We start from the raw sequence: 18,822 nt of genomic DNA, 5'->3' as shown, positions 1-18,822 counted from the left end.
TGAAAACCAAGAGTATGTTCCTTTCTTAATTGCTGTTCAGGTAGCCCAAATTGATACCATGTAAAATCAATTTGCAAGTTGTATTTTTCATGCAACATAATGTCCTGGCAAATGTGCTTTTTTTCATTTTGAAAAGCCTTCAGTCTTCCAGACTATATACAGGTTTGAATGAGTAAAGTGCCTGGCCAGCCCTCAGCACATCAATAGCTGCGTGAGTACGCTTACAGAGCTGGAAAACGGACTAGTCCAGTGAAGAGGTTGGACATGTCCTTAAGACAGGCTGCGTGATAAGAAATGTAGCTTTCTGGTTTCAAGTAGAGAGTAAAGAGGGGGTTTTTCTGTCTACTTGTAAGAAAATAAGCAATGGTAAAGCATCAAAATTCATAATAACTGAGTATTTTTTAGATTGATAAGCTTTTAAAAATTATTTATCAACTGTTGTAAGTCTGTGCAGAGGATTCATGAAGCCTTGCATTCTTAGTTTATAATATTTGCAGGCCAGTTAACTGGCTTATAGCTTTAAGGGAGAGTACAACTTTATATGCTTACCAGTAAAAGTTTGCAAAGAAATCAGATACTTTCACCAGTATATTCATTGGTACAGATGTTATTCGTGCGAGAACCTTCACTGGCAGAAGCTTCAAGGCTGACTTCAAGGAGAATAGTACTAAGTGCTGTGAATTGGTGAGCAAATACTCTGTGCAGGAGTAGAAACATGGATTCCATTGACATGCCAGTACATAACTGGAAGTGAGCCCAAGACAGAGGGAAATGGATTCAAAAGTTTATTTACCATTTTTTGGTACCTACTTTGTAGAGAGACAGGGGTGGATCAGGCCCGGTGTTGGTGAGAGCTGAAGTACTTGTCTCATACTATCATCATGCCCACACAGAAGGGTTCAGTCTGATGAAAATGAACCTAGTAATAGTTTTACTATCCTTCGTGTGGATGTTTCTAAATAGAGATTGGTGGAAAGCAGATGTGAATTTTCTAAGTTTTTTCCACCCATGTGTATTTACTGTTAATGTAGAATTTAAGCTACTAACCCTGACTTTTGATGTGTGGACATCAACAAAGTTGAATCTGTTGCTGTTTTGTGGAGGATAGACCAGATGAGTAGAATCAGTTGTTACTTGGCTGTATGGAAGATTGTTTCACTTGGGGGATCTGTGTTTGGATCGCTGGAAGTATACTAGTTTTCCAGCTGACACTGCCTCTGAATGAAAATTCAGTCATTTAAAAATACCTGTTTAAGGAAATAAACTCTGTTGGTTTCCTTATCAGTGCACATGATTTTTGGATCTTACTGAAGTTTTTCTGACTACCCAGCCTGCAGTCGGGTAGATACGCAGGATTCCCTCGCTGCCCGGCTGTAGCGTGGAAGGGAGCGTGCTTTCCCTGCTGCGACCCCCTCGCTCCAGCCTCGGCAGAGCCAGGTTGCTCAGAGGCCCTCGGCCCAGGGTTTCTGCTTACTTGCGGGTGAGCTTTGCTGCATCTGTCTGACCTTTTGACGTGTTTTATGTCATGTATCTTGGAACTAACCTGCCAGCACGTTGGTAATTACTCTGTGTTTTTCAACAGTAAACAACTGCCTGTGGAAAAAAAAAATCTTGCCATAGGTTTAAAAAAAAAAAGTTGCGTTACAAATTGAAGTGTGTTTAAATTTTCCTTCACTGTGGCACTATTGAAAGTTAAATCCAATTTAGCAAATACTGTGGTACAGAACTTCTGTTGACTAAATATTAACAGAATCTGGCCTTTGGAATTGGTAGCTGAGAGGCTGTTTTCTTGCTGCTTTAATTTCATAGAACTGATCTGAATGACTTACTTGTACCGAAGACATTTGTTGCATCACACTTGCAGGAGAAGATTGGTTTGAGGTTTATTGCTGAAATGTACTTTTCAGGCCCTTTGAAAGACTCTCACAATTTGCAAGTAAAAGAAAGGAAATCTGTCTTTATGTCTTACTCTGTGATAATCAAAGGCAGTTGCCTGCTCTGTACAAGTCTCAGTTGGGGACACTCCTTTCATGTATGGAGAATCTGTACGTCCTGTTTAAGTCAGTGAAAACTGTGGGTGCCGAACATCTCACTAGATCAAAATCTTTAAACATGTACAGCTCTTGCCTAGCTGAAATGGTGGGCCTTTTCCAACTGGCTGGCAATACAATCTTAAAAATATTTCTTCTAGGATAATTCTGAATAATAATTGGGGTAAAACTGAAGTGGTCTATGGACACCACACAAGGATTTCTGTGCCCTTTAAAAACAAACAAACAAACAAACAAACAAAAAATTCCCTGAAGGGATGAGGCTGTAGAGGTGGGTAGTTAAGCATCTCTGGTGTTTGGGGTGTGGGCTCTGCACAAATATGAAATGTTGTCATGTTTTATCCAGTGAGCTGAGATGGGGGGTTGGGGGAGGTGGCAGCTCGTTCAGCATGTGATGCAGGATAATGGCCTGCAGCTTTGCAGCTTGGCTCTGCAGTGGGGAGGTGAATGTTTGTATTGGCATTTATTAGTTTGGGGCGTAGTGTCTGGAGACCTCGGTCAAGAACTGAGTCCTCTTTATGTCAAGTGCTTACCCACTGTGTGTGAAAAAGACTGATTTCTTTACTCATTCCCCATTATAGAGAGCCTTGCAAGTTTGGTTTTTTTTTTCCTAGGATGATGTAGCACTCAATTTTAACCTTAAGGGGTATTAAATCTTCTTTCTTGCTTCTCTTGCCTACAGTACAGTATAGAAATGATTGCTATCACATGCTAATTACTGACAGGGTTGTTAGTATTTCACCTTCACTGCACAACAGAATTATAAATTGATATATTTATTTCTAAATTATATGTACTAAATCAGAACTGTCAAATCTTTGTGTCTCTCCTGAATAGACACATGCAACTTTGTCTGACTTTGCAGTTCTCTATCTAGTATTAGAGGAAGTTGAGATGTTATTTTTTTTTCATTCCCGTGAGATAAGTTTTTGTAGTGCGCAAAATAACTGCATGTGACAAGAATTAGTTATTGCAGTCAGACTTGATACATTTTAGAATGTTATTGTGGTTTTTTTTTTTATTTGCAACAAGAGAAGAAAAAAAATTCACCTTTCTTGTGTTTATCTGTGAGCTGTAATTTGCAATTACAGTGATAACTCCTGAGATCAAGCCAGCTGTAGTTCTTTCCTTTTGTGATTTGTCTTTTCCTTGAGGACTGATATCTAAGGGATATGCACGTAACTAATGGTGCAGAAACTGTCTCCTACACCTCTGGTTCCTTTTTGAAGATTAAGTTTTTTTCTCTTTTGAGCAATAAACATCAACAGGGGAGGATTCTGTCCTCCAAGAGTAGCTGTCTTATGAGAAAAAGGTGACTTTCCACAGTGCAGACCTCTCCTGTTGGTGGAAGAAAAGGAAAAAAAAAAAAAAAACCCACAGACTGAAAAGTTGAAGCAGAAAGCCTTGTTAGGGGATCTGGCAGATGGACTTTCTTCTTATGCTTCATCCTGTTTTAAAGGGAGCCTTGCCTGTGGTTAACAAAGTCTTTAGTTTGCCCAGGTTTTTTTTCACTTTTCTTGCTAGAGGCATTTAGGCTAAGAAGTTCTGCAAAATATAGGTTGGCAAGCTCGGTACAGTTTCAGGCTGCTTCCCAGTTGCCTGCACCTTATGTTGAGAACACTAGGGAGTGACTCAGGGCGGCAGTGACTCATGGGGTGTCGTGCTGTTCCCCCCATCAGAGTGGGGGTTAGCTGCAGGAGGGAGCTCGCTGACACACATGGCAAAGTCAGTGCACTGGAGAGAGCCCCTTGCGGTACCAGCCCTCCGCACTGAGATTGCTTGCCTGCACAGGTTCACACACAGATTCTCGGTTTTGTGAAAAAATGTAATTAAATTGTGTTTGCTTCCCTTTTTCTTTCTGGTGTGAGGAGAAGGTGAAGCCTTCATGCTGACAGGAGAGAGTGGATACCCAGGAAAATCTGAGCCCAGTATTGTCAATGTTAAGGCGTCTCTCTTAGATCCCACAGCCACTCTCTTGATGCGTGTGTACTGTCCGCTCAGAAGCACAAAGCTGAGGTTGTTACTAGCCATGCAGTTGCAGCCTCCGAGATGGCGAACGCTCCTCATGCTCTTTGGATGCAGCCTGACGTGAATCTCTGACACTTAAAGCTCTCACCAGTGCACAAGTGCCCCCCAAGAAGTCTGGGGGTTCCACAGCGCTGGTGGGGCCGGGCAGCCTGCTGCCCTCGCCATCAAACACAGCCCGTCTCTTCACCGCCGGGAGCGAATGCAGCCGGGTGCAGTTCACCTCGCCGCGAGCTGGCAGTGGTCAGCAGCACCCACTGCTGCTGCCCGTTCACATACAGCCTGGCTCCACCACGCTGAAGCAATTGACTTCAGTAAGGTCACGATTTCACAGTATTTTTTATTTTCTTTCCTATGTGGTGGAGAGTGATGCGGGACCCATAGCTTGTGGCTCTTCTGTTTGTGTGATTCCGGCCACTGGGCCTTTTGTCATGCTACATACATAGCCATCTAGGCTAAAATCAATGTCGAGAGAGGTATAATCATCCCAGCTTTCATTTTAAGAACATTTATCTCAAAGCCTAATTAAAGCTACTTGGATGTAAATAAGTCTAACCTCTTCACTTCTGAACAATGCAAATAGAATAGTCAGCATACTTATAGGGTATCAGCCATATAATTACTGTGTAATGTTTGTGTTCTTTGAAATACTATGCTGTTTATTGCCGTTGAATCCTGGGACAAGGTGCTTCATAAAACCAACTGCATGACTCTCTATTTATGCACTTTAGAAGAAGTTGATCATTCTCAAAGGAGGGGGCGGAAAAGTGACATTAAATCTTTACATAGACAGATGCACTGTGACAAAGGGATTGTCAGAGTATTCATTCAAACTGAAGTGACCACAAACTGGAGTTTTGTCTGGCTGACAGAGTACCACGGGCTGTGTTCCTGCGTGCCAGGATTGCTTTCCACTGGCTTTAGGCAGTGCTCATCAGAGGCTCTGTGGGCACCGGACCCGGCGGGGCACGCTTGGGCCTCCTGCCACCTCTGCCCACACCTGGGATGTTGAGAATACTTTCTGCAGTGTCAACTAAAAATAAGGGCAAGGTCCTGTCACCATTTGCATGTGCTGTCTTCTGCAGTGTGCTGTTTATTTAGTATTCTCCAAGTCCAAAAGACTTTGTTATTTTTGCTGTTACTTTGTTAACTGCTCGGATGGAAACCTGAGGAAGGAGGCAGTATGACAGGGCTTCTGCTTCCAGCTCTCGCAGATCCCGAGAGCTGATAGATTTGGTTCTGCCCCAGGGGCAAAAGGGGAGGCATCTGGGGCATTGAGGTTGTCTATAAACCAAGTTATAAACGTTTTGAACCGCTTTAGCTAAATAATCTTAAAAGGCTGGATGGCATGCAAGTGAAATGCAGTTGAAAGCCGTGGTTGTTTCAGCTGACTTTTATTTTGGACAGAATTGACTTAGTTTTAAATAGTAATTTCAGAATAGATGAATCGGAACAGTGGGAATAGGATTGTATACAGGGCCTCAGGCTTTCAGTCTCCACCACGGTTTGAAAGAGGACAAGGCCGTGCTCGGGCATGTGTTTGTGGTACTGAATTTCTACCTCTTTCTCCAAAACACCAGGGAAGTTGGGATTGGCTCAGCGATTTTCTCCCTACATCCAGGTATCATTTGCTGTTTAAGACCTGGTACAATTTACACGATCCAATTAGAAATCAAGTTCTCCTTACACGTGGCACTTAATTCACAACTCTTGTGAGACTGCCAGGGGTCTTAGGAGTTGGTAGTGTGCCATGGGTTAAGCATGCCTAAAACTTGCGTGAGCTGATATTTACCTGACTCTTAATTCAAGGGAGAGAAGCGCTCTCTTGTCCGGCTTCCTCTACTTGGCCCTGTGCCTAATAGAACATGATTGGAAGTGTCATTTATCTTCTCCTCACCCCAAAAGAAGGTTAAATTCTTTCTAAGCCCCAGGTGCTCTTTGCCTGAAGCAGTTAGTCTAGGTAGAGTGTGGAAAGCTAGTAAAAAGTGATCCCTGGTCATCAGAACATTTGGAGCTTCCTTTCTGTACATAGGCATTTGCATGCTTTACTTCTGACTTACATCTGAATGGTATAAATTGCTCTATTACTTGACAGAAGCAGCAGTACCTGCTCCCTTTCCGTATCAGCTACAGTGTTACTCATAATGGGTGCATTTTTCCATTCAGCTAAATTAATTAGCTCATCCTTGTCTGTGTTTGATTTGGCAGAGTAGTTATTGTGGGAAAACACACATTTTCTAGTAAATTTATAGTGATTGCTTGAAGCTCAATTTGGGAGTTAATAAACCCATCTTTTGCACTGCAGAAAACGGCATGTACACTGCCACTGTTTTTTCCCCTTCTTGGACTAGCTCCTTCTAGTTTACTGTAGAAATGTTTGCGTGCTGGGTGTTATATTACTAATCAGTTTTGGACAACATAAATGTAAGTGAAACTACTGTTTGGTACTAGGCCTTATACATCAGGCTGGAGCACTCTAGGGTTTTGGAGGTACTTGCAACTCTTGCTGCAGGGTCACACTCTGCCACGCAGAGGGACAGATTGCTAGTGATTGTCTTGGAGTAGCTGAGTTTACGCTCAGCGTTGCTTTCCTTCAAAGGGACACTCCCTGCAATTGTTAGATTGACAGAGATGTATTGTGTTAAGCTTTGGGTAGAGTTTTTATTCTACCCTGGGTGCTTTATTGAATTAAAAAAAGTATTTGCTTAAAATATGAGTACATAAAAATGTTTATAACTGCTGGATAGATTCTTGTATCAACAGATAATAAAAAAACCAGACAGGTTAATTAAAGAGCCAGAGATGTTTCATTTGAGAATCCTCATATACATAGGCGCCTTCTAAATGGCTGAGGAAAACAGGCGCAGAGCATTCCTCCCTCCCCAGATGCTCCCCAGTGATAGCAGGGAGAGCAGCAGTGGTTGGCAGCACCTCTGGCAGCCAGCAGCATGAAACAGCACTGGGCTGGCACTAAGGCATAGGTGCTGGAGCGGGGCCAGCAGAGGGAACTAAATAAAGGAATTGATTTTCCTATTGTTCTCTTCAAGGAGGATCAAAATTCTCTCTCCTGCCTCCTGCATGGGATGCTTCGATGGAAACTCTGTGAAACCGCTCAGTAACACGAGTAGTATTTCACCCTTGCATTTTTCTTGGTGGGTTATTTTACTGCACATGATAGAACCTTGGTAAGCACTGAGAACTAACTTTTGCCTGGACCTGGAAAGACCCTGAAAATGTGATGTTTCCAGTATTGCTACGGCTGGCTCTATTTAACCAGGTTTCTTAAAAATCTACTGGTATCTCTGGGAATAATTCAGCAGTTCCCAGCTAGAAGGGTGGAGTGCAGCACCTGGCTGCCTGGCATAGCTAGTGCTAGAGTGCTCCCTCCTTGGAATACATCTAGCTCTTAACACACACTTTTCCTTACTGAGCTCCTAGATATTTTCAAAAAGAGGAATCAGTATCTGTAACAAATTTGCTTCATTTTAGATTCCTTTTTTCTCACTTAAAACGACTAAGCTATAATATGATTTCCTCATTTTTAAATTTTAACTTGAAATTTAAAATGTTCAAAGTAGTACCAGTCCACTGACCATGCATCTTTAAAGTAGCTGGCTTGGAGAGGGGCATCAATAGCATTACTGATTTTGTTGTGGAAACCTAGAGCTCAGCATGGGGAAATGTTCCCTCCTTGCTGTCACTGTTCCAAAATATTCCAATTTTCTTCTGATGTTTTCCCTCTCAACCGCAGTGTTTATACTTACAGAAGGGGAAAATATCCAAATATGAAGGTCACTCTAAAGCAGAGACCTTTTGAATGGCAAAATCTCAATCCAAAGAATGTCTGCTCTTAGGCTTGATTTAAAAGCTCTCACAAAAGTGCTTCAGAATGGAAGCTCTTTTGTATGTCTCACACTGGCAGCTCTAGCACATACTGGGGGTAAATTTGTACTTTATAACATGTTGTTCTTGCCAACGCTGATTACTGTTTTGTCACAGAAGTAACTAATTTTGTAATTTAATCTTCCTTGGTATTGTCCGTCTAAAATTTTGTGTATACACTCTACATTATGAAAAACTGTACTGTAGAGGCTACCTCAGGCTCTGGAAGTCCTTGAACTGTAAACTGCTGGAGGCTGGCAGAGGAGCTGGAGTGGTACTACATGCTTGCCTTGGCTTTACACTATTCTCAACGCAGCTACTCCTTGGTCACTGCTAGAGTTCAGGCACCAGCCTGAATTATCTAAAAGAAACAGAGGAAATGCATACTTGACTAGGTAGTTATATTTTATGTTAAATACATTCAGCTATATTAGCTAATGCTTTTATTAATTTGAAATACTTGAAAAACCTGGTCGGATCTTGGTTTTTAATCAAGTTATCATTCCAGAAGAGTAGTACAGTTCTTGTGGAAATGCTGAAAACAAGTTACTAAGAAATCTGACTCATAAAGCAAGTGCCTCATGAAATTTGAATGTTTAGAATGGAAAATGACTGGCAGCTCCTCTTGTAAGCATGCTGGTTGCAGTAAAGTATAGAAGTTCAACATCAAAGAGATCACCGCTTAGTCTGTGGCATATTTGTACATCAAAGAACAAATACAGGACAAAAGGAACTGTATAGAGATACAGTTCAGCGTTGCAGACAGGTCCCCATGGAATACTAGAGAGAGCTGCTTTCATAATGTGGAAATGATCTCTGGCACATCTTCATTTCTGATTTGGGGAAAAGGTAAGATTAAGAATTAAAAGCAATGTCTCAGAATCCAGTCTTGCCAATATACTAGGTAAGAGTGTCTGAGCTTACATGATGTCAGCAGTGCTGTTTCTGTGTGCAGTGTGACTCAGGTGTATAAACATGGGTGACAGGTAGGAGGTACGTATGCAACACTGCTGTTTCACTGGGTGGGGGAGGATGGGCAAAAGTACATAAAATGCATAGCTAAATGTCTGCTTTTGGATCAATTTTTTTAATATATCATTATGCCTGTGGTCAAATACTGTATCACATTGCCCACAGAGATTCTGGAGTCTCCATTCTTGGAGATACTCAAACCTCAGCTGGACACAACCCTGAGCTGTAATTGACCCTGCTTTGCGCAGTGGCTGCACCAAGCAATATCCAGAGGTGCCTTCCAACATCAACCCTTCTGTCATTCTATGAAAATAACACTTCTATAGGAAGGCGGCTGTTTACTTATATTTTCAGTTATGACCCTTCCTAATACAAGACACAATTCGGCCAAAAATGTGACCAGCACCAGCACAGTGAAAGTTTACCAAACTAATCTTTTTTACTGATTTTTCTGAGCTTTAGTAGTGTGAAAACTGGATGTAATTTTGCTGATTGGGGCTTTTAGTAGCTTGTTGTGGTGTTTTGTTAGGTTTTGGTGTTGTGTTTTTTTGTTTTTTGTTTTTTGTTTTTTTTTTAATTCTGATTTTTCCCTTAAATTAATGAGGAAGTTTGTGGATGTCTCCCTTAGAACTAAAAAAAAGTAATCTTGGGTATCTAGAGCACATGTCCCCTTCAGAAAGTGGCAGGGCAGGAGAAACTTATCACAGAAAATGATTGGAGTGCTGCTGACCAATTGGTGGTAGCATCATGCTGAAGGCAGTGGAGACTTGGCTATTAATTTGAATGTATCTGCTTTAATATTAAAAAGTAAAGTAGGTCACATCAGTTTTTCAGTTCCAGTCTGACTTCTTCCTTTGTATTTCTTGTCTGTAAGTGCTGACTGCTTATGTGGTATATAAAAATGTTAATCATAAAATCCAGACTAAATCTGAATTCTCCAAAGTTCAAGTGTGCTTGGATCAACGGTTTTAATACCAGTTTCACCTTTTATGGAGATAGTATTGTCAGCAGACTCTTCTTTCTTTTATTACAGAACTAAAAATAGTTACCATCTCATGGAATCATTAAGAAATACAAAGAGTTTCTGTTAAAAACCCTAGGGAAACCTGATTAGGCATACTACTGTATAATTAATTGATGTGCTGCTACACTTAGAGAAGTAGTACATCAGTAAACAGAAGTCAGAATGTAAAAGGCTGAGAACTGCTGCTGGGAATTGTATAAAGACATCAAGGCTTGAAAATAGCAGTTTGGGCACCTCAGGAGAGACCAGCATTTGCATTTGGTGTAAGGACAGAAAGTTCTCCAGAAGGCCAGGACATGGGGAACTGTGAAGACACAGGCTTGTGCTTAGCACTTTATTTTGCAAATAAAACAGCTGTAAACACCTTTGATACTACTGATCACAGTATTCCATACTACCTTCAAGTTGATGTTCTGATAGTTCCCTAGACTGTGTTCTTATATTTTTAAAACAGTGTCAGGTTAAGTGTTATTAAAATGTTTCTTTTGTTAATACTGTGCTTTAAATACATTTGTCCTAATTATTAAGTTGTTAATAGAGATATGAAACGGACCACTGATTTGTGCCATCATTTGTCTTGTTTGCTTTGAGACCTAGAAATAATTGCCAGTGAGTAGTCTGTAATTATCTCTTTGGAAAAGTCAGGGTCTTCAATAATGTTACTGTAAAAGAGATGCAGTCGTTGTGTATGTAGAGATCAGGGTGGATGTGATGATATGTGAACGAATTACTCTTCTGGAAACATGGTTAAAACTTGTATCAAATCCTTTGCTGCTACCCCATTGCAATAGTGTTAGCTGGAGAAAGAATTCCATCCTGGGACAGTGTGTGTACTGTGGCAAGTCCCTGTGGCCAAGGAGGAAGCAGGAGCTATTACCATGAGCTTCTGGCATTTCAGAAATGTTCATTCTTGATGATTTGAGGAAGATGTTATGGTGAAAATAGGTTCATATTTTTCTGTTTAGAGAAAAACATGACGTATCTTTTTAAGGAGGCCCGTTTCTGTATCTATCTGTTGCCTCATCCTGTTGATGGGGAGAAACGGGCTGTACTTGAAGAGCTTTACCAACTGAGTGGCTTTACCTGGATCTTGCAACATGCTTGAGTCCCTCTAATAGCACTGCTCACTTCTGCACACAAGGGCATTGGGGAGACTTGAGGATGCTCAACACGCTGAAATCAAGCTTTTTCTCAGGAAATTATAATAATTGGTTTTAAATAGTGACCATTGCTCTTAAGCAAATGTAATGGCTGTGTGTGTACCTTGCTATGACAAATTAACAGCAGACGTGTTTGTACTGTGCTGTTAAAAGAAGGTGGAGATTTCCTCACTCCAGTATGTCAAGTCCTGGCCTGCTAGCTGGCATAGAGCGTGTTTGGAAGAGACAAGAGCTTTACATTTTAGAAAGACTAATCAAATGAATTCAATTTATATGCTAAATTGAAGGAACTTTTGAAAGAGTTTACTTTTGAATTAAAAGAAAAAAAAACAAAAAAAAACCCCCACTACTAACTATTTAGAGACTGTTTTTCCCACCTTTAAAATACCTGAACTGTCAAGTTAATAGCTTAATATTTCAGAGAGTGTGTGTACACTCATGCACAGGGAGAGTTGCCAGTAACTTGTAAAATCAAAATCCCAAAATGAAATCCTTCAATACTTACCAACCCCCACCCCCAATTGAACTGAAAAATTTCTAAGGGAGGTGCCAACAAAAAATAGTGTGGGGTTGTGTAGCTTAACTTCTTTTCTTGGATTGTCACCACATTATTAGTGATTTGGTAACTTATGCTCAGTTCAAATTTTGTATTAGTGGTGGGTGGGATCTCTTTATATGTGAATGAATATTCTGAATGGGCAACACATACAGGTGTCCACCTTGTCTCCTTGGAGCCTAATGTTAAAGTTCTGGGAGCATGTCCAAAGCTGGCATAAAGCTATCTGTCTCACAGGAGAAGCATGGCTGTGCACTGTCTAAGGTATTAGTTCTAAATTTGAGTAAGTTTTTGTTAGCCAAGCATATTTTCATTGGTGCAAACTTTACAGTTTTTGAGGACCCTTATCAACTTCTAGTGTAAAAGCACCTTAATAATTGAAATTACATAGCATGACTTCAAATGTAATCACCAAATATAATGTGGGAGAAGAATTAAATTTAATTATAATTAATTCCAGTTTTTAGAAAATGCTTTCAAAGTTGTATTAAGCTGGATACCAAAATTGTTATCACTTTGGAAAATGTTCCAAGTCTCCCAACATCTCAGTAAAGTGTCTGTTTCACAAAGGACTACTTTGATCCAGCTATCTAAGAGATTTATCCAAGGAGACAAAACCCAGATTGCTTGCTGCTAATCCGGTGCTTTACAAACAAGATTTTAATTTTTATTCCCTTTACTTGTTTTTCAAAAACTCAGGCAGATATACAATGGGATAGTTTCTTCCCGTAAATAATTAAGCCCATTGTAAACAATGTCAGTAGAGAGTAGTTTTGAGATTCATTTTGTTTTAAGTACCTACTAATTTCTTCCTTTTGAAAACAATGTCATGTCCCAAGCAGTTTGAATGTGCATAAATCATGCTAGTAGAATGGGAGAAATTATTCCGAACCTACTCTCTGTTAGGCGTTTGCATTCCTTCTTAAAACTTGTTTGTTGTCCCCAAGACTATCTGAAGGAAGAAGTTGTGCTTTAGCTTCATTCGTGGCTGTGAGGCTGATGTAGCAGATCCTGTTTGTGTTTCTCTTCACATTAGCGGAGTTGCTTGTGTGCATCAAAGGTGCGAGTGGTTCCTGTCCCCGCATGCAGGCAGGCTGAGCTGCCTCTGCGCAATACCTTCCTGATAACATTGCGGAAGAACTCTTCTCTCCTTTAATATGGGCCAGTAAGGAAATCAGTTCTCTCAGTGAAGCTGTGCTTATTACTACTCCTCAAAATGATATTCATTTTATGATGAGATCAGGTATTTGAACAACCTAATCAAATAGGATTTAGCATGGCCTGGAAGAATAAAAAGCATTCCCATCCAAAATAAAAGTAGAGTGTAAATACTGTGGGTTTTTTCCGGGGAAAATACTGTGTAGTAATAGAACACCAGAAGAAACTGAATGACGGTATTCTTAAAGATAAAACACCCGTAGCACTGAAGGAATGAAAATAAGCATATATTTGTTTACTTTTCTGCTAATGCCATCACAGTAGTTCCAAGTGCATTGTTTGGTTGAATTAAAGAACCCACCTAAATATTTTAAGGCGTTGTTTATTAACAATAACTGGTTTAATGTTAGAGAATGTAAATTAATTTGGTTACACAATTTACCAGATGCTGCTTAATGTTATGGATGTTATTAGTTATTAAGTAACTAACAGTCTGGCAATTTATTAAATCTCAAGACATTGCATAAATAGTCTAAGGTAAGGATAATAATCTCTAGTTTAGGAAGTGAGTATGCAGTCGTCTGCTCTGGACAGATGTTCTGCCACCATCTGAAATGGGGCTGTGCCAGGCAGCCGTGCGCTATGAATGTGTTGGTGCAACTTCACCCTGCCCTCTGCAAAAGCCAGCAGAAACCGGCTTTGTGGCAGGAGTTAAAAGGAGCAAAGTGGGCTGGAATCCACCCCAAGGCAGTGGGCCCGAGACATATCACCAAGTGCTCTTTAGACTCCCGAACAGCCTGGAACAGTCACAGTTATGCCATTCATGCCCTTTCCAAATGGTCTGATATTAAGCTGGTAAAATCTGGTTTAAGTCTGTCAAAAGGTAGACCCGAAGTAGCTGCCCGCAGCCGGCCGCCTGAGCTGGGGCTTGCTGTGCCCCTGGGCAGTTTGCCCCGGCCGGCCCGGCCCCTGCATGAGGCCGGGGCACCTTCTTCCACAGGTGCTGCTGGAGCCCGGCAGCTCCTGCCCGCTGGGCTGGCTGCGGAGCTGCTCTGCCCTTTGCCAGGGAAAGGGGGCTTTGCACCTTGGTGCTGAGGTGAAGGTCACGTTTCACTTGCTGGGTTCAGGAAGCTATCCGTGTTTTCTTTATGAGGCTGAAGAGCACCTCAGAGTAACGTTAGCAACAGGTAAATCTCTCTAAATTCTCACTTCTCTTTTTCCTCATTTCCTTCTTACTGACTGCTTTTAACAAATCTTCATTTAGGGTTTTTTTTAATGAAAACTTTCTTTTCTGTAGTGAATCTGTCAGATAAAGTAAATTGACATGTCGTACAATGGCTTTGTGGTTTGTAGGTTTTTTTTCCTTGTTTTAAGTTGATGCAGAAGGTGTATTTTGATGCTGTTACACTGTGATGGATGAAAAAACTGCGCTGACTTTTATCCAGGAGAGAGAAGCAAGTTGTTTTCTTTCAAGGGCTGAAGATCAATTGGTGTCTTACAGAAGTAATACCATGAAAGTGGGGAAGAACTCCTCTTTGATACTCAAGTCTTTCTATTTCAGTTTGTACAATAATGGGCTTTTGAATTAAAGGTTTGTTAAAGCTTGTATCTATTTCAGAGTATTGACAGCCAAAGCAGACTAGCTGAGCCAAAATTTATATCTTTGTCCAAGCCTGTTAGAATCAGAACTTATGTTGACTGTACTCATGTCTAAGCTTTAATACCACTTCTATATAGAAGGCTGCTATTTGAATTTTCAGTGAAGTAAATTTCTTTACAATGTGCCTTTGAGTTATGATTTATAACAGGATTCGTATAAATAAATTCTTTCAGCCAAATGCTGTTGAACTAATTCCGTTCTGAAGTCATTAATTATATTTGGCTCATTGAAAAAAGGAGGGGGAAGGGCATCAACTAACCCTATATAAAAGTGACAACAGAATTGTTTTGTGAAAAGGCTTTTGGGCCTCTTAAGCTGTGAAGAGCGGGTGGTTTGTTGGGTTGGTTGTTGGATTTTTAATCAAAGAAGTGTGAACAGAAGCTAGATAATGCGTTGCTATACTGCAGAGACAATTCATTTTGAACAGGCATTAATATTCCTAATGCTTTTTGCTTTTATCATGTTAAGGTCTTTGGCTTTGCAATAAGATCTGGCTACGCAGTGAGCCTACTAGTTTGTGCAGAAGAAACAACTTTTTTTGATAGTAAATCCATTAACTCTTGTCAGATTGGTAAATTTTCGAGGTAAATTTCTTCTGAAGTATGTTCAATTGAGTAATTGGTTTGCTACATTCAAACAACTTAATGTAAGAAAGAGATTTTACAGCTTTGACTTGTTATAATCTATATATTGTGTGAAGCTTACAATAAAGTGCTAATTGGTCATCAAAACTAAAATCTAGATGCAACCAAAACACAGTGGATTTTAATGCAATTTTTGTGAGCCTGATCTTACATTTTATTAATAGGATTCCTTTATTGTCTTTTCAGGAGTTTGAGAGAGAAAATAATAAACCTAAGCATTGCTGATTGCACATTCCCAAGGACAGATTGGGAAATAAGTAGCATATATATTTTTAGACTGGAGCGTGGTACTTCTGCCATTTCCATCTTTGTCTTTCCATTTTGGCTATTCCAACTATGTGGATGTAAGAATTTTCCTGCTTGAAATTCACATTGCTCTGGGATCACATAGGCTGCACACAGAACTGTCATCTTGCTGAAGTGCTGTGTAATTGCTTGATCCTCTTTCCTTTGCTGTCTAGTTTCTCATTTCTTTCATTTTATGACTTTCATTTCTTCTCCTTCATGTTAACGTTCTTCATCTCTAATTCACTTTCTTGTGTTCTTCTTTCACCTTCTTTTGAAAGCAAACTGCCAGTGCCTTATTTAATCTCTTTAACAGTGTAGTGAGGGATAACAACACAACTATACGTTTTAGGCCCTTTATAGCCAGCTGTTTCAGATCATCATGAAAGAATGAAAGATAGAGCCCTCTAGGACACCTCTGTGCTTTACCTTTCTAACACTGCATGCTCAGTTCTTCAAGAGATCTTTGTTCCTTTAGTAAGCTTCTGGAATAGTTCCAAGCGCACCAGAGGGTCGTGACAACTGGAAGAAACCATCTCTTCAGATGCGGTTTAATTGTCTTTCCATCTACCAAAATTCACATCTGGCCTCTAAAGCCATGTTCCCTGTCCCCCACCCTCAAAATGGTTTTGACTTTATTACCACCTTTTGGCAATCTGTGCCAGGGACACCAACAGATGCTTACTGGCACGGTCAGGAAACTTCATTTGTTCTTGCTTGTTGTTTTAATTGGAGAGAAACTGCTGCTCTCAGATTCGTGATGTTGGAGGAAAGAGATGTGGAATCGCTATTCCAGGCTGCTGCAGTATCTTTTTAGTTGTGTATCATGAGCTCCCTAAACATATGCAAACTGTTCCGGTTGCCTGCGTGATTAATAACAAGTCAACCACAAAGCTAGATTTTAGGGAGGTGTCGATGAAACCTCTGCCTTGCTCACAGAATGTCTGGTAAATTTGAGTTTCTTAAAATGAACTAGCATGAAGCAAGAAAGCTCTGTGGAATTACTCTTAAAGAAGTTGTTTTATAAAACACAGCAGTCATCATCTGTATCACATATGAATTATATAAAACCAGAATTACAGTGAAGTTAGCTGATCAAGAAGTTTTGGAACTAAATAGTAGGGAGCAAGGAAAACACAAAAGAACATACAATTCTTTATTTCCATTAAAGATCCTTGGAAAAGGGACCATCTTCTTATCTGCACTTATGCATGCTTATTTTTTGTCTGTAGGAGGTCCTCATCCAAAACTATGGTTCCTCAGGCCTACTATAGTGACAGTGGTGAACAAACTATCTGTCTGTCCTTCCCTTTTGTTCAAGTGGCTTTCAAAACTGCTAACTTTACTTTTAATAGGAGACCCTAATGCTGGTATGTTTGTTAACACAGGTAGCCAGTAGACATTATTTCTTGCGTATCAGGTTGCACAGAACAGTAGTCTCCAAACTTGATCATGCAGCCTTATAATTAAAAAATAGATAAATAAATCAGTATGTACCCCCAACGTATATGTATTTATTTATAAATTACATACATGTACTACTGTAGTAATACTATGTACACTATAAAACAGGCACAAAAATAGCAATTATAAAAGAATGAGATAGAAATTATGATTGTTGAGGTCCATGGGCTGGAAGCATGGATGAACTGGACTGTGCATAGTAAGTACCTTTATATTCACTGCCTAACTCTTCCTGTACGAGTGAATGGAAGGTGAGGTGAGGGAGTTCCCGTGGGTGGCTACTGGGCTGTAAAATCACTACATCTAATAAAATCTACTTGATAAGTCAATTGATCGTGAATGTCTTGAACAGTCTGGAAAGACATTATTTCCAATTTTCATGAATTCATTGCAGTTTCTTGACAAACTACTGACTCATGATAAAATGTATTTTCCACTCATCCATAAGAAAGTGTCATTCATTGGAAAATGCTTTCTTTTTAAAATTACATAATTCATAGTGTGTTTCCATCTTCTGCCCTCCCCTCTCCCCTTGCCCAGCTCTGGCTTTTGGAAACAGATGGATATAGCTGATTCTCAGCTATCATTTAAAAATATTCCTGGTGGTTTTATTCATGGGTGTAGCTTGGAAATATATTGTGCTTCTGTGTGTCTAACCCATGGCTTATCTACTTTCTGAAACAAAGGAATCTCGACTTGATTCAGAAACTACCTGTGGGTAATACCAGGGAAGGTATCTCCTGCAAACAGCATCATTCCTTTGTAGTTCCTTGCCCTTCTAACGGCTTCAGCATTTCTCTCCCTCACAGAACTGCCCTGTGAAATGTGTACGCCACCAGGCAGTTCATATTTAGCCATCACGTCTCTCATGATTCAAAGCTATATCGGAAGTCAAAGTGTGAATATAGCTTCTCTTTCAATGCTAATTAAAGCTAAAAGGAGCATCTGCTTGCACAGTGATCACACTTTATGGAACCATGTTTCTCTTTCACTGGCTGGTATGTGAAACCTGAGCGGGCTGCTTACAGAAACCTGTCACAGTTTGTTTTTTTTTTTATGCTTGATCACTACTTCCCCAGAGCTTCACTGCTAATCAAGTAAATGTTTCGGTTCAAACAGATCTTTGGCCTCTCCCCTTCCCTCTGATTCTCAGTTCCCAAAAGACATCCAAGAAGAGCGTTGCCATGAACAGATGAAGCCATTTGTTACCTGACACAGAGTTAACTGGTTTTGTATTGTCATCTTGCTTCAGTTGAGTGTGGTGATTATGTAGTGATTTTGTCAGTTGTCTTTTACACCTGAAATTACCGAAGATAAACTGAAAGCCAAATGAAACATCTCATACTTATTTGTTGAAAATCTTATGACTTTCTGTGTTCGTATGTATGCTTGCTTCTTTCTTGTGTTGTACTTTTTAAATTATTATTATTAAATATTTGACGGTTGACAATGCTGTGAAGTAGAATGGTGAAACATAAATATTAATAGGGGTAGGAATATTGTCTAGAATCTCATCCTTGTTTTACTTGAAAATAATATTCAATTGTCTTGGCCATGCTGGAACAAAGACCTAAGGCATGTGCATTTGTTTGGCTGCAACTTCATTAACACATTTGGGATCAGTGCCCAGTAATAAATCATATAGTGTGAGTCATTGCTTGTTCCTTGATCGTTCCTACCTCTTTGGGAGAGCTGCCGTCAGCCTTCCTCTTCCCAGCCTGGCACCCTCCTAACGCAGGGTCACCACCACAGCTTTCTTGGGTATTAGGGCTAGGTGGAGGTTGCTGAAAGGGGAGGGTCGTTTCTCCACTGCATCAGATGGCAGAAGTTGCAACTGCTTTTTCACAGCTTTCTCAGAGAATCACTGCTGGCCTTGCTTGGTTTATTTTTCTACCCTGGCAATGTGAAAAACCGTGGGAATGTATTTAAGACAGGTACCAC

The 18,822-nt window shown here is 40.3% G+C and overlaps 1 protein-coding gene across 5 annotated transcripts in view; it reads left to right on the top strand.

The window, feature by feature from the left end:
- RORA (RAR related orphan receptor A) overlaps positions 1-18,822 on the top strand; it is a 374,860-nt gene that overhangs the window by 309,934 nt on the left and 46,104 nt on the right. The window contains exon 1 of one of the 5 annotated variants that reach the window (XM_032990237.2): positions 8,747-8,807. The exons of the other annotated variants lie outside the window; for them this stretch is intronic. Coding sequence (XP_032846128.1) covers positions 8,768-8,807 — 40 coding nt within the window. The 5' untranslated portion in view covers positions 8,747-8,767. Of the gene's footprint in view, positions 1-8,746; positions 8,808-18,822 lie in introns of those variants that run through there. 5 annotated transcript variants of the gene reach the window in all.

This window comes from Tyto alba, unplaced genomic scaffold (assembly GCF_018691265.1).
Source record: "Tyto alba isolate M040663 unplaced genomic scaffold, T.alba_DEE_v4.0 Super-Scaffold_41, whole genome shotgun sequence".
Classification (NCBI taxonomy): Eukaryota; Metazoa; Chordata; class Aves; order Strigiformes; family Tytonidae; genus Tyto; species Tyto alba.
The sequence above is the reverse complement of the archived record's forward strand: the minus strand, read 5'-3'. Positions and strand labels throughout refer to the sequence as shown.